We start from the raw sequence: 15,015 nt of genomic DNA, 5'->3' as shown, positions 1-15,015 counted from the left end.
TCAAGTACTCTCGGGTTCGTGACGCCATCTGCTGCGTGGAGATGGGTGCGTGCGTGTGTGCGGCAGTGATGACGGCGTGGCTGATGGTGGTACTACATGTGCGACTCCCAGGAGGAGCTGGAGGGACTGAACGCGCTCCGCCTGTATCCGCGGTCCGTCTGGGAAGTGTTGTCAGCTATCGCCGCAGAGGTGTTCAGCAAGTGGCCCACCACCGATGGCCCCGTGTACCACTTTGTGGCGCCCATGATCGACAAGCAAGGCGGCATCCTCTTCACTGAGTGCCGCTGGCAGGGCTTCTACGACTTGCAAGGCACCTTCTCCTGGGGCGTGACGGTGGTCGACCGCTGGAGCGGACCGTTCATCAATCACCTCGAGCACCATCCACCGCCAGAACCTGTTGAACAACAGGCGCCGCCCACCAGCCAACCCCATCACAACCCAACCAACTTCTTTGACGATTCTCCCACACTCGATGACTTGTTGTACACTCACTTCTTTCAAGACGACTCGCCAACATAAACCACCCATTCTGTTCACCCAAGGTTGTTGGTGCAAATAGTTGGAAATCCTGTGTTGGACGTGGCGATATGTGGCAAGCAAGTTTCATGTATATTAAAACTGCTTCTTGTTGAGGAAGCGAAGAGCCAAGTAGGCCAGCAGGCGCGTGACAATGATCATGCCCACCAGGAACAGGATGTCGGCCCAGATAGTGGTTTCAACGTTGAGGTGGTCCAGCACGTCATCGCCCGTGATCACGCCGCCCGTTGTTGGGTACTGGTTGTTCACCACCGCTGGCGTGTAGGTGTCGTCGCCCACCTGGTACTCGGTGAGGAGGAGCAGCTCGTAGCTGTACTTGATGATTGAGATCCACCTGGCCCACGCGATCCACACGCGCAGGGACTGCTGGGACAGGAAGAACCCGCCTGCACACGTGTGCCAATAACAAGTGAGCAATCAATCAGCAGCCTCATTGTCAGCAGGCTAACATACCTAGGATGATGGAACTGAGGATGAAGATGACCGCGATGGTGATGGCCTGCTGAATGTTGGGGATCGCTGCGCCCACTATGAGGCCCAATCCGCTTCCCAGGAGCGTGAGCAGGCACAGGCTCAGGAGCCACAGGAAGAAGGCCCCCGCGTGCGCGGACAAGCCCACCTAATTGGTGCAAGCAAGCGAAAAGGGGCCGTTAAGAGGCTCGGCATAGGGGAGAAGTGGATGGGTGGGTGGGGGGGGGGGCAGTGCGTACCACCCAGTAGGTGATGCAACCGAAGAAGAGCGGAAGGACAAGATCGAGTGGCGTCTCGGCGAGGACCTTGGCCAGGAAGTAGGAGGACAGGCGGTAGGTACCCGTGTCCCGCTCCTTGTTCAGCACTGCCCGCTCTCCGGGGACTGTGGCGAGCAGAGTCCCCGTGCAAGCCCGTGTCAGTCAAGGCTGTCTGCGTGGCGTGGCAGACAAGGTGATCTCGAGAACACGTACATGCCAACATGGTAATGAACATCGTATCCATCGTCCAATACATGGCACTGTAAAACAGGAATGCGTTGCGATCGGCCAAGCTCTCCTCTGGTTGCCGCCCCGCGTCAGTGGGACAGACCAACGATGTTGGACAGAAGGGTCGGTTGGTGGCGTACCGTCTTTGTCCATTCGCAGCCAGAAGAGGCTGGAGGCGATGGCAAAGATGACTACGACAATGATCTGGGGAGCGGAGAGGATCGCTGGTCGGCGCTGCTTGAAGGTGCGCACGGTGAGGACCCGCAGTTGCTGGAGGAAGTGCGTCGGGTACTTGGCCCCCTTTCGCACGTCCTTGAGCGACGCCTCTTCTCCCCACTGGCCGGTGTTATTGTTCTTCGTAGTGGTGGTACTCTTCTCGGGCTGATCGTCATCGTCGGCGATGAGCAGGGGCTGCTTCTTGGCCCCGTCGTCTGTGGTGGGGTGGTTGGCAGCGTAGGAATCGATCAGGAGCTGCCGCACCGTCCTTCCGTCCTTGATCGTGCGCGTCGAGCTCACCACCTCGACTGCGGTGCCGGCACCGCGTCAGCAAAAGCAAAACAAAAACAAAAACAAAGGACGCAGCTGATGAAGTGTGGTGTGGGGCGTACGCATGAAGTCGGCCGCATTGTATTGTGGGCCGGGGGTGTGAAGGCCGAGCGAGGCAAAGTAGGAGAGGACGTCTTTGGTGGGACCCGAGTAGACCGTCCACCCGCCCTCGGCCAGCAGGATCACTCGGTCGAACATGAGGAACATGGCCGACGACGGCTGGTGGATGGTCGACACCACCGTGTGTCCGCTCTGGGCCAGCGCGCGCATCGACACCACAAGGCCCAGCGACGTCGCCGCATCCAACCCTGTTGTTATTCATGCGCACATGAAGGTCAGTCGACCGGTGCTTCCTTCGTCACACACGCACACGTACCCGATGTGGGCTCGTCAAGGAAGACGAGGGAGCGGTTGCCTACGATCTCCGTGGCGATGTTTGTTCGCTTCTTCTCGCCTCCGGATACACCCCTCTGTGGCCCATGATCGCGCACACCGCGGTCAGAGTCAGCTCCAATCCGAAATGATAGATCGAGGGCGTGCGGGCGGGTGGAGGCACTGTACCTTCCAGGCGTTGCCCACGATCGTGTTGGCGCACCGCACAATGCCGAGCTCGCTCAGCACGCTCTCGACCGCGGCCTTCTTGTCGGCGGCCGACATCGTGCGCGGCAGCTTGAGCATGGCCGCCGTGCGCACCGTCTCCCGCACGCTTATCTCCGGAAAGAAGATATCCTCCTGCATCACGTAGGCCATGCGCCGCTTGAGCCGCGCCGGCGTGACCTTATCGTTGCCGTTGATCAGCACCTGGCCCGTGAGGTGCTTGGCGCCGCCGTGGGTGATGCGCTTGGAGAGGACGTTGAGGAGGGTGGTCTTGCCCGAGCCGGTGGGACCCATGATGGCAACGAGCTCGCCCGCGCGCACGCTCCCGCTCACGTTGTTCAGGATCGGAATCTCCATGGCCGAGCCCAGGCAGCCCGTCAGGGCACCGGGCAGGGGGAGGAAGCCGAGCAGGAGGCGGAGCACGGGGTTGGCGGGCGGCGTGGGCACGACGAACTTGAGGGTGAGGTTGCGCCACTCGAGGTTGAGCCGAAGCCGCGGAGGGACTTGCGAGCAGGGCGTGGGCTGATCGATGCGGGCGTACTGGGAGACCCCGAGCCTGGTGTAATCCTGCATCGGGGGGGGGGCAATTGATGGTATCAAATGATAAATAGAGTTAGGGGCACAGTGTGAAGAAGGAAGAAAAGATGGTAGTGGCTCACCTCGGCCAGCTCTTCGCTTGCCAGCTCTGTCATCTCGAGGTCTCTGTCGTCATCGCTGCTTGTGATCGATGCCATGGCGGCGGGTAAGGGGTGTGATAGCAGTATCGAGTCTTGCCGGTCGCTTTCTTCCGGCGCAGCTGTGTCGGCGGGGTTTGAGCTGCGCAGAAGCGACGAGCCAACCAGAGAACGAAGCGAGTTGGCCAATCAGACATCTGATAGTATCGAAATTTCTGAGAGGCGCTGTCATCTACTGGTCCTGCGACAGCTTCACAGCGCGATAGCTGTAGTAATTGGTGGGAGGCGTGGTCGCCCAACTTCTTGTTCTCCTCTTCGTCGCGCACGTAGGCCTTGCACGCGCAGGAGGGCGCCACGAGGGACCCGCAGCCGGCTGGGCACCTGAGGCGCCACTGCTTCGGATCCCACATCAGGTAGTGGCCGCAGCCGGTCGGCGCCGGGACTGGCGGCTCGTCCGGCTCGATGTCTTCATCCGGGCGGCCTGTTCGGTGGCCGACGGGGTGGCGCCCGTCCGGAACCGCGAGCAGGCCACTCGAGGGCCATCATGTCGCGCGCCTTGATGTCCGACGTGCAAAGCGGATTCGTATCAAGGCACTACTGACGCAGCTGTGCTCTTCAGGGCTACGAGTGGTCTGGTCCCAGCGGCAATCTTGGCTGTGATGGCGGCTATGCTTCGGGTGCCATCCTATGTACGTACCGCGGAGGAGCAGAGACCTCTCCCCCCCGTTAGGTGTGGGCCGATTCGTTCACAACTCTTCGGGTTTCTGATGATGGTCATCATGACGTGGGGGCATGCAGGGCGTCATTGACAATGGCCCACACAGCAATCGCACATCGCCAAAGCCAGAGCGCCAAGCTGCGCCTTTTGTTGCGCCAGCGGCGCAGCTTTCGGCGAGCTTCTTGAGCAGAAAGTGCGCCTCGGCCAGGTAAATGCCCTTCAAGGGAGGCTGGTGGAAGTGGCATGTTCATCTTTTTTCATGATGGTGATGATGATGATTTCTTTTTCCTAAAGGAAAACACTGCAGATGCCCTCATCAGATGGGCACAATGTGATGTTCTGATATAAAAATCTGGATGTCTTCCTCATCCAAGACTATATCACCTGGCTTACTGGGACTCTTCATTCTCTGGACATCCATTGGTGTGAGCCCACTGGAGCAGCTTGAGATGGCCTCCCTCAGCCGCCAGGGTGCACATCCACTCGTCCCACGGGCAGCCATTGGCGCGCGCCCACTGAAGTACCTTGAGATGGCCGCCCTCGGCCACCCTGGCGCATGTCCACTCATTCCATGGGCAGCCGTTGGCGTGCACCCACTGGAGCACCTCAAGGTGGCCTCTAAAAGCCGCCTTCTGGCATGTGTCCTCGTTCCACAGGCAGCCGTTGGCCTGCGCCCACTGGAGCACCTTGAGGTGGCCGCCCAAGGCCGCCATGGCGCATGTGTCCTCATCCCATGGGCAGCCATTGGTGTGCGCCCACTGGAGCACCTCAAGGTGACCTCTCAGGGCTGCCTTCCCACATGTGTCCTCATTCCACAGGCAGCCATTGGCGCGCGCCCACTGGAGCACCTCAAGCTGGCCTCCCTCAGCCGCCTTGTGGCATGTGTACTTGTCCCACAGGCAGCCATTGGCGCGCGCCCATTGGATCATCTCAAGGTGGCCCCAAAGTGCTGCATTGGCGCATGTCCACTTGTCCCATGGGCAGCCATTGGCGCGCACCCACTGGAGCATTGCGAGGTGGCCTCCAAAAGCCGCGTTCCTGCATGTGTTCTCATTCCATGGGCAGCTGCTGGCCTGCGCCCACTGGAGCATCTCAAGGTGGCCGCCCAAGGCTGCCCAGGCGCACGTGTCCTCATTCCACAGGCAGCCATTGGAGCATGCCCACTGAAGCACCTCAAGATGGCCTCCCAAGGCCACATAGGTGCACATCCACTCATTCCACAGGCAGCCATTGGCGCACACCCACTGGAGCACCTTGAGGTGGCCGCCCTTGGCCGCCTTCTTGCATGTGTCCTCATTCCATGGGCAGCCGTTGGCGTGCGCCCACTGGAGCACCTTGAGGTGGCCTCCCTTGACTGCCCTACTGCATGTCATTGTGTCCCATGGGCAGCCATTGGAGTGTGCCCACTGCAACCCAGAGAGCCAGCCTCAAGTGGCCATGTGTGCACTAAAGTCGCGCCCAGGAACAGAGGTGTAGACAAGGGGAGTTGTCATCATTGATGTGCTGCTGTGGTGGACAGTGAGGGAGCTGTCTGTAAAAAAGAACAGAAGCAAGGCATGTCATTCTTTGTGTTTGGGGAGGGTAGGTGGGTGTGTGGTTGGTGGTTGGGGGGGGGTGGTTACCATTCCTCCAGATGGTGATGGGAGCAGGGACATGATAGTGGTTGAGGGCGTTGTGCCACTGGCAACACACAGCACAGCACAAGGGCAGGGTGAGCGGGTCCACATGGCTCAAGATGAGGGCTACTAACTCTGGCATCATGGCCACCTCTTCCATCTCTTCCTGGTGCTCTTCCTTTTGTGCTCTGTTGGTTTGGTGAGTCTCCTCCTTTGCTTTTTCACTGCAGTGCTCATTTCTCCAATGGGCGTTTTTTCATGAATGGTTTAAGCTTCCGATTGGCCAAATCTCCCCGGATAACCTCCGGGTCTACCTTGCTGCACAGCCCACGGCCAAGATCATACACAACATCAACTCAGCCCAGTAATAGAAAAAAGTGTAACATTTGGTACTTCTGAAGTTTTACTTCTTCCTGCCATTAGAAGTGTCTTCTTGCTGGTGGCAGAAGTGGTTTCAGTGGCATTAATAGGGCTTTTGTTCTCTTATATTATATTATATATACACCCTTCTCCTCTCTTTTTCCCCCTACTCGCTTATCGCTTGGGGGCTTGTCTCTATTTGAGTGAGTGTGAGTGAGTGAGAGAGAGAGAGAGAGAGAGACTCTTGTTTCTTTGTTGTGTGTGTGTGTGTGTTTGTGTGTGTATTTGTGTTTGTGTGTTTGTGCACACAAAACACAAAAAACACAGACACAAATACACACACAAACACACAAACAAACACAAACACACAAACAACACATGTGTGCTGACATCCTCAAGGACTGATTTGTAAAGAAAAGCACATTGACCTCAGTGTCATAGTCCTGCTCCTCCTCATAGTGAAACACCCCAGTAAGCAAATGCCATGACACACCCACCATGACATCCTGCAGCAGCAACAGCTGATGTCAGGCTGGTGCCAAAAAGTGTTGGATTGTTTGTAACCAAGCAAACACCACCTGTGGTGGGTGATAGGTGAAGAGGAAAGAAGCCAACACAGATTGTTAAGGACTGTCAGTTACAACAAGAGTGCCACACTCCGTTTCTTCACTCCTCCTTCTTTGAAGAGACTTAGAGGAGCATCTTCTGCTGCCAGGTGAGCTGATCCTTCTGGTCCTTTTGGGGTTGCTCTTGACTGTCTCCATCCCTGTCCGGCCTGTTCCTGCCGCCTCTCCCTCTCCTCTGACGTGACTGCTGTTGCTGTTGGGACGCTGCTGTGGCGTCATCAGGATTCCCTTCCTGCCATTGCTGTGCACACGCCATGAGTGAGTCAGTGATCATGCAGGCCAATCAACTCCCAAAAAACAAGGAAACAAGGTACCTGCTGGGGAGGCTGCTGACCGTCGCCACCGGCGTAGCCACCGCGACCACCGCTTCTGCCTCTGCCCCTGCCGCCCCTACCCCCGCGCGGGGGCTTTTTGGCGCCTTCGCTGACCAATTCTTGCTGTTGCCTGATGTTTGCCCACCCAGATGCGCGTCAGCCAACAAACCCGAACTCACAGACACCCTTTCCGTGCACGTCGACACACACACCAGAGAGAGAGAAGCCGGTACGCTACACTTACCAGTTAAGAGGGGCAGCTGCCATGGCAGGCTGCAGCGGTACTTGAAGGGGAACGGGCAGCCCCGGGATGGGGATGGCGGCAGTCGGCCCAGCTCCCGCCAATGGCATCGCCACACCGCCATAGAGGGCCGCGGCGGGAGGTACGCCTAGGTGGCGGGGTTAAAAGCCGGCGGGGTGAGTGTCACTGATGCGCTTCAACCCTTGCACATGAAGGATTGCTGGAGGGGGAGGGTACCAGGGTACTGCGGGGGCATCATGTAGGGCTGCGGGGGGAAGTTGGGTGCAGGCTGGTAGTAGTAGAGCGGGTAAGCCGGCGCTGCGCCCTGAGCCGGCAGGAGAGTGGGGCCGGCGGGCTAGGAAAAAAAAAAGAGTGTTGGTACATCATCAGCAAACAATTAATTGCGCGCAGACTGAAGCTTAGCAAAGCTGGGAGGAGTACCTGAGGGGATGCGTGCTGTTCCGCGGCAGCAGGGTGGGCTGCATTCCTCTTGCCGCCACCGCGCCTCCTTTCCCTCCTTGGCTTGGTGCCCGCAGCCTCCCTGCGTGCGCGCCGAGTAGTAGGCCCACACAAGCAGAGCATCGCGTCTAAGCTGGTGGTTCAAACAAACACGCGCTCGGAGGGCGCGTACCCTTCCGCGGGCTCGGAATGCTGCGACTGGAGCTTGTTCCAGTACTCGGCAACCTCCTCCTCGGTGCTTTGGCCATTGTTGGAGCCGCTGCTGCCGGTCGACGACGAGAGAGACGACGGCTTGGAGCCGTTCTTCCTGGATCGCTCCTTCTTGCCGGGTGCCGGCTGGGTAGCCCCCTCGACCGCGGCACCATCCTCCCCTAGAGAGTAGCAGAGCAGGAGCACATAAGTGTGCCGTTAATACAAGGGGGGGTCTGCGCAAAGAACAGAAGAGAAGAGGTGACCAACCTTGCGGCTGTGGCTTCGGCCTGTAGGCGACCTTGTCGCCAGACTTCCTCACGTCTCTCTTCTCGGTTCCTCCACCACCCCTACTGGAGAGAATGGTCACAGGCTTGTCGGCTCCCTGACCGCCGCGGTTGGGGCGGGGCTGCTGCTGGTGGTGCTGGTGAGGCGCCTGCTGGCCCTGGCCCTGGCTCTGACCTCTGGGACCCTGCTGCTCCCTGTCGGCCTTGGCAGCCCAGGCGTTTTGCTGAGGGCCAGAGTTGCGGCCACCACGCTTGGCACCGTGTCCACGGCCCAGGTTGAGCACCGTGGTCGCCGGGATGTGCTGCTGGCCACGGAGGTCGGAGCACCTGTTGCCGAGGTTGGTACCGCCCAGGAACTCTTCGTCGAACACGACCTCCAGCAGGTTGTTCACGATGCCGGTGACGGTGCCCTTGAGGCCGAACGGGATAGGGCCATTGTCGCGAAGGTTCATCACTCTCTCGCCCAGCGGGATGTCCATTTGTGTCGATTCCTGGAGGCACGGTTGCAAACAGTTCAGTCAACGTTACTCAAGAGGTAAGCGATCCAACGGTCCTCTGATCGTGTGGAGTGTGTACCTCGTCTGTCGCGGGAATGTCGGACAAGGGGGTCAAGAGCTGGTTTGTTTGGCAGTTGATCATGACGGTCTTCTTCTTCCTCGCGTTGTTGTTGGCCACGTAGCGATTACTCTCCTCCTCTACGGTCTTGACGGCCTCCTTGGGCATGGCCTGACCAAAAGAAGAGAGAGAGAGAGAGAGAGAGAGAGAAGTCAATCATGATCGACAGAATCGGCCGCTGACGGGTCTGCTCTCTTCCCGTACCTTCGAGCCGATGGGCACGCGTTGCAGATTGTTGGTCTCCAGGTTCTTCAACCACTCCTCCACCTGGAGGTATCACGCACAGTGAGTTGAACCCACAAAAAAAAAGTAAAAAGTAAAAAATAGCGTGGCACGAAAGAAGAGGGCCACGACTGCGACGGGGCGAAGGCGGCACATACCTCTGTCATGCGTTCGGCGGCGTTGCCGTTGGGGAAGAGCATCTCGGGCGAGAAGACTTCGATCTCCTGCGCGTCGTCGGCCTCGAGCGCCTGGAAGAGGTCGGGGAATCTCTGCATGAACTCGTAGACCAGGTCGAGGGCCTTAGCCGAGTACATCCAATAGCCGCGCGAGATTCCGTTCGTCGAAGGCGTTTCGATGCGCTGGGTGTAGCCCAGCATCTGCTGACCCTTGCGCGTGAACTTGATCCTCAACCCGATGTTGATCTTCCTGTTCTGATGCTGCGCGTACACGCTGGCGGTGATCTATTCGGAGAGGCGTTGTAAAACAGAGCGACCACCGGCGTGAGCTGCCCCATATTACGGCCGGTGTTGCATCAATTTCTCGAGATGGGGCGAAAAGTACAGTACCTTCGAGAGCACCTTGGGCGAAATGTTCAAGCGCCTGGAGACTTCGGACAGGTGGTAGAAGTTCTCCTGAGTCTGAAGGGCAATCCTGCGCCCGAAGGTGGCTGGCGGGGGCGGCACCTCGAGCTCGACGCGCACGTTAGGCACGCAGCCTGCCTCGGTCGGCAAGTGCTCTGCGACGGTGCCCAGACCACCGAAGTTTTGGCCCGGGCCAGTATAGACAACGCGCTGGCCAATCGGGAAGGCTTCCTCCACGGACGGAGCACCTCTTTCCTGCAGCCTGGGGTCGGGCGCGTAGTGCTCCTTCACAATGGTCTACGGTATGAGGGGGAGGAGGAGGTTATAAGTAAGGCGACAAACCAATGTACACGCATCTAGATTGGAAGGCTGGTTGTATCGTTCATTACCTGAAGCGGGTAAATGTCATCAACGGTACGCCACATCCTGACGCGCGAACCGTCCTTCCTCACTTTCATGCCACGGAGGACTTGCACATGCAGCATCACCTAAAACCCCATGTTGGGGTGCATTTAGTTCGTCTGGTGATGTGAACCGCTGCTGTAACCCTACTATCGCCCGCTCATCAAAAGCAACGACCGATTCACCACTGATCGCGTACCTTGACCTCGCCGATGTCCATGCCCTTCTTGGCCTTGTAGTGGTTCCTCTGGTACTTGCTCTCCTTGAGCCAGGCACCAGAATCGCCCTGTCAGGGTGGCCCCAACCCTCAAGTTAGTGCGAAAGACTCGAAAGCGGGCAACATCCTGTGATGGAGGGGGAAAGCGCACCACAGAATGTCTGACGGTGCCCTGAGCCTGGCTCGTACGGCACTCGTCATCAGAGATGCCCAAAACCTAGAAGCGTGAAGAGAAGACCGCCATATGTGGTGAATATGAATACTGTTTAAGAGCTTGCGAGAGGGCGTACCAGCGCTTCCTTGAGGTAGGGCCACTCGACGTAGATCGTCTTGCCGAGGAGGTCCTGTACTTGGCTGGCGTCAACATCGTCCACTGCGTGCTCCTTGGTCAAGAGGGCGCTGGGAGCTGTATGGAGGTGATTCAAGAACGATGAGTACACAGATCTTCACCGGGGGGCGGAGGCGACACGTGTACCTTCGGCACCGCTATTGACCTGCGTCAATTTGTCCTTGGGCTCCTGGCCCTCAGGCGGTAGCAGCTTCAGCAACAGACTCTGCTTCCTGCACGTAGTGGCCACCCGATGACGCGCCGTTAGTTTCGGCCAATATTGGACCCGAAGATCCATTATGGCACATGGAGAAAGAACACACACACACACCACACACACCACACACAATACCTGCTGGAGGTGCCAAAGACGGACAGGCCGGCATAAGCGAGCTGGCTCGTGTGCCTCAGGTTCTGCAGCGTGGGGAAGCCCGGTTGGTTCTGTAGCCCAAACTTGGCGTTGGGCAGAAGGTAGGGCGTGATTTGGCCTTCGGGACCCCAGTCAGCCAGGCGGAACTCCCTACGTGCGATCACAAGACAAAAGAACAGTGGTGGTGAGGGCTTGGTGCGGTCACTCTTTCTCCACCTCGCAAGACTGGTGAGTTTTGTAGGTGTAGGTAGGTTACCTTTGGGCGACCAGGCAAGGGTTGAGATCAGCGAAGACGCCAGGCATGGGCGTAGGGAAGAGCGTCTCGTTGGCGGCATCGTACGAGAAGACGTATGCCACACCAAACGAGTCCCTCTTCCTCTCCTTTTCGCTTAGCCGATTCTTGTCGACGGTGTCCATCGCTGTAGCAACGCAGCACAGGCGGAAGAGGTGAGTTGGTCAGCCAGCCGCACATGCCGCACTCTCATCAACTCAGAATGGGGTGTTTGTCCACGAACCATCCAGCAGGCGCTTTTCGTCAATGAACGGGATGAGTGCAATGGCTTCCCACGCGTTTCTCTTGCCGTTCATGTCCACCTGAACAAACAACACACGTGTCTTAGCGGGACCGCGAGTCCCATATCGACTGACTGCGACGGAGGCGTGCGTACCTTGAATTCCTCAGGGTAGAAGTCAATAATGGGCGAAGTGGCTCTTGTCATGAGTTCCTGAGTGGTGGTTTGGGGGGGGGGGAGGAGAGAGAGAGTTAAGTCAGGGGACAAAACAAGCGATGTGGCTGCGCATCACAGAGTGCTGGAGAGGATTGAATCCGGGAAGTCACGTACCTGGTAGGGCACAGGCAAGAGAGTCTTTGATGCAGCGGGGAGCACGCCCATCAACTGCTGGAAGGGGTAGAACGGCGTGCCCAGGTCGAACTTGAGCTTGTACGAGGTCAAGTTCACCAGATCTAGAGTGGCGCGTGGACAGAGAGGCACGTGAATGAGTACTCTCCCCTTTCACGTCAGACAGAAAGAACGCACTAAACACGTAGAGTGGGGTGGCTGGGGTCGAGGGTACCGGAGCACAGCGGAGCGTAGTGGAACGGGAAGAACCAGTTCCACGAGCAGCAGCCGCGGTAGTAGTAGCGCAGTACCCAGACCAAACCTTCGAGGTAGGACGTGCGGAGGTGCTTGTGGTACTCCTCGTTCTCCAGGCCGATCCTGAACTTGTCCCTGTAGTACCAGTTCTTCCAGGAGTCGTCGTCGTACTCCTCCTCTTCTTCCTCGTCTCTCGGTCGGTTACGCTGCTCGTTGAACTTTTCGCTGGCCGCAGCCATGGCAGCAAAGTCGTACTCGCTGTCGCTCTTCGCCTTGAGGCCGCCCTCGAATACGACAGTTTCCTCATCAAGTTCGGCCAAGGCGTCCTCGACCTCGTTCGAGTTGCCGCCTTCGTCATTCGCCACTGCGCCAAACATTAATCATAGAACGATCAGGATCCCGACCCGACAACAAGTAAGAGAAAACAGGGTAGCACTCTCTTACCAGGGTGCTTCTCGCCACTGGCGCGAAGGGTGTTCTGTTTCTCCTTCATCTTTAACTGCCATGCGTTGAATTTGGACCGGTCGGCTTCATCGGGGCGGTCTGCACCAACAGCACCTCCGTACGGTTAATGTTCATAGAACGGGGATTCTATATAGAAAATTGGCTAGCCGGGTTGCGGGGCAGGGGGAGAGAACGAACCTTCTTCCTCTTCGTTGTCAGATTGCAAGCTCTGCTCCAGCACTTCGAGGTGCAGGGGCGGCATCGTGGAAAGCATTTCCTGTTCGTACTTGGCGATCTGCTTCAGGAACTTCTCGCAGCGCTCCCAGAGGATTTCTCCTTTCTGTTCGAGTGATGGCGACGGTCAGCATCCCGAGATGGGTATCGGCAACAGGGCAAACATCAAACGAGCGCCATATTGGGGGGGGGGGAAGAGAGAGACGGGAAAGAACCTCGGTGATGTATCCACCAAGGGTTGGTAGGAGCTCCCTGTAGATGTCAAACATTTTGTCGAGTGCTCCGTCGGCAATGTCCATGTACGGCAGGTTGGGCAAGAAATCGTTTCCTGCAAAAGCGAATGACAGACGGTTAGTTTGTTACATCTCTTCCCACACGGGTAAGCGTTGAGCCCAGAGGATGGCCAGCCGGCACCGTACCGACAAAGAAGCAGAACAAAACGAAGTCGTCGATGACCCTCTCAAGGTCATAGCCGAAAGGCAGCTCCGTTCTGAACTCTTCGTCCAAATACTCGCGCAGCAAGTTCACGAATAAAAGCTATCACCATAGTTATACCCAGAGAGAGGAAGGCTCGTTAGGTATTGTTTTCGTGTTTCAACATGAAAAGCGGAAAGCAGGTACAACAACAATTCAAAGTTGGAGATCACGGTACCTGAAACTTGGGCGGGGTGGCTTCTGGCTTCTTCTTGCGGCGGCCAAACGTGACCTCTTCTCTGAGCAAGGCAAAGTGGGGCTGCCAACCAGGTCCGTCAGTGTATACTCTCGGGGGGGGGGGTGATAGCTTCACACGGAAGAGGTGTGACCTACCTCATGAGAGGCAAGGGCCAGCATGATCAAGTCGGCGTCCAGGCCGTAGAGGCAGTGGCGCGTGTTGGGGTCGTGTTCAGGGAGCATCTTCTGTCTGCGGATGTACTCCATAATCTTGTGCTCACCTTCGCCGGGAACCTGTAGTTCACAACAACAGATGTGCGATCGGATTAGCGGATCAATTCGAGTTGAGCAGGTTGCTGGACGACGACGTACTTCATGGCCGGAAAGGATGACTTCGACCTTTCTCCAGGCGCTGTCCTCCTTGATCTTCTTACGGATGAAGTACTTGAGGTAGTCGGACAGCTTGGCCATGAACTCAGTGCCAGGGGTGATACAGTTGGAGTCAAACATGTCCTCCTGTTGTGCGTGAGACAGATCAGGGACTCGTTCCAGCCAGCACGACAGGAAAGGTGAAGGAGGCAGCAGGCACTACTGCAACTACTACTCGTACCTGAACCTTCTCCCCGGTCTCCCGGGCCTTTTCAAGGGCTTCCTTGGACTCTTGCGCCGTGCGCAAGCGTCGCTGTCTCTGCTGGTTCATCTTGGCGCGAGGTGCGACACCTGCACAATTGCGCCACCGCAAAGCGGTCAGGTGAGAAGAAGACAAGAGGCAGCCTGCCGAGTGCTGCGATTGCCCGAGGCGAGGCGAGAGAGCGGGAGGCGAAAGCAGAGAGCGGGGGGAGAAAAGCAATTGCTGGGGTGCGCGTGCGTGGGAAGAGGGGGGGGGAGAGAGAGAGAGAGAGCGAACCGTCAATGGCGAGATAGATAAGCTTCTGAGGCTTGACGGCGTGGAATAGTCTGTCGATGTAGTGAAAGATCTGGATGATCATCTCCTTTTCGCTCAGCTTGTTCAGCACGTTGTCGTTCCATTCGGGATGCGTGCAGTTGTGAATGATGCCGTTCATGTCCAAGTATAAATTGTCTGCAGATTATTTTTACGGGGGGGGGGAATTTCAAATAAATGAGCGAAAATGGGCAGTGCAGATCGAGCGTGCATGAGAGTGGTTGAACGAACCGAACTCCGGCGTGAACGAGGGCTCGATGGGGATGGTGATGAGAGGGTATCTCTCTGAGAGCCAGCGAAAGAATTTGGGTACTCCCATGTTGATGATGGAGGCGCGGCAGCTCTCTAAATGAGCGAGGCGTGTAAGGGGCTAACTGGAAAGCGATTTTGCCTATCAAGCTCAGATCTCGAGGGGTGTTCTCTAATCGGGAGGAGATGGCCTGCCTGCGAGTGAATGAATTCCTTTTCTTCGGTGTTCGCGAGATGGAATGAATTGTCCCCACCCCAAGCCGCGCTGGGGTTCGGTTCTTGGTATCTGGCTTTTTTCGTACCGTGGCACACCTGGAAATTTCCGGTCACAACAAATAGGCGACCTCGCGCTCGGTCACAGCGCCGATCTCTCTCTCTCACTGACCCTTGGCCGTGGTATTGGCGGCGATCTGGGCCAGGAGTGTCATCATCTGCTTCCGGTGCACTGCTTCCTCCTGAGCCTCTTGTTCGTTCGTGTCGCCATCGGAAACGGAGAATGTCGGCGTTACGTGGGAGTCGCTGCAGATGACGGCCAGCAGATTGCT

General features: G+C 57.5%; 5 protein-coding genes across 5 annotated transcripts; 1 reads left to right on the top strand and 4 right to left on the bottom strand.

Moving 5' to 3' along the window:
* Window positions 1-96: 96 nt before the first annotated feature.
* Window positions 97-519, top strand: ACA1_017780 (uncharacterized protein; the record flags this gene model as incomplete). Its single annotated transcript, XM_004336334.1, has 1 exon — window positions 97-519. One exon carries the CDS (start codon window positions 97-99, stop codon window positions 517-519), a length of 423 nt encoding a protein of 140 aa, XP_004336382.1.
* A 93-nt stretch (window positions 520-612) lies between these two features.
* On the bottom strand, window positions 613-3,370 carry ACA1_017770 (ABC2 type transporter superfamily protein; the record flags this gene model as incomplete). Its single annotated transcript, XM_004336333.1, has 9 exons — window positions 613-923; window positions 991-1,156; window positions 1,248-1,390; window positions 1,479-1,565; window positions 1,634-2,017; window positions 2,102-2,347; window positions 2,416-2,509; window positions 2,601-3,203; window positions 3,296-3,370. 9 exons carry the CDS (start codon window positions 3,368-3,370, stop codon window positions 613-615), a joined length of 2,109 nt encoding a protein of 702 aa, XP_004336381.1.
* Window positions 3,371-3,542: 172 nt separating this feature from the next.
* ACA1_017760 (uncharacterized protein) lies at window positions 3,543-3,856 on the bottom strand (the record flags this gene model as incomplete). The annotated part of the gene is made up of 3 exons (XM_004336332.1): window positions 3,543-3,609; window positions 3,650-3,791; window positions 3,829-3,856. The coding sequence occupies 3 exons, from the start codon at window positions 3,854-3,856 to the stop codon at window positions 3,543-3,545; spliced, it is 237 nt and encodes a 78-aa protein (XP_004336380.1).
* Window positions 3,857-4,417: 561 nt separating this feature from the next.
* ACA1_017750 (uncharacterized protein) lies at window positions 4,418-5,401 on the bottom strand (the record flags this gene model as incomplete). Its single annotated transcript, XM_004336331.1, has 1 exon — window positions 4,418-5,401. The coding sequence occupies one exon, from the start codon at window positions 5,399-5,401 to the stop codon at window positions 4,418-4,420; it is 984 nt and encodes a 327-aa protein (XP_004336379.1).
* Window positions 5,402-7,184: 1,783 nt separating this feature from the next.
* ACA1_017740 (Exonuclease ii, putative) lies at window positions 7,185-14,342 on the bottom strand (the record flags this gene model as incomplete). Its single annotated transcript, XM_004336330.1, has 30 exons — window positions 7,185-7,333; window positions 7,423-7,510; window positions 7,627-7,726; window positions 7,817-8,015; window positions 8,104-8,611; window positions 8,763-8,846; window positions 8,940-9,002; window positions 9,116-9,394; window positions 9,524-9,595; window positions 9,641-9,835; window positions 9,928-10,026; window positions 10,140-10,226; window positions 10,309-10,374; window positions 10,448-10,563; window positions 10,633-10,718; window positions 10,838-11,005; window positions 11,112-11,274; window positions 11,371-11,449; window positions 11,524-11,580; window positions 11,698-11,819; window positions 11,930-12,313; window positions 12,394-12,492; window positions 12,592-12,733; window positions 12,843-12,955; window positions 13,047-13,164; window positions 13,280-13,360; window positions 13,435-13,572; window positions 13,651-13,794; window positions 13,889-13,998; window positions 14,186-14,342. 30 exons carry the CDS (start codon window positions 14,340-14,342, stop codon window positions 7,185-7,187), a joined length of 4,266 nt encoding a protein of 1,421 aa, XP_004336378.1.
* Window positions 14,343-15,015: the final 673 nt, after the last annotated feature.

The sequence above is a fragment of the Acanthamoeba castellanii genome, assembly GCF_000313135.1.
Source record: "Acanthamoeba castellanii str. Neff unplaced genomic scaffold scf7180000083876, whole genome shotgun sequence".
Taxonomy (NCBI): domain Eukaryota; phylum Discosea; order Longamoebia; family Acanthamoebidae; genus Acanthamoeba; species Acanthamoeba castellanii.
This window is presented reverse-complemented; position numbering and strand designations above follow the sequence as displayed.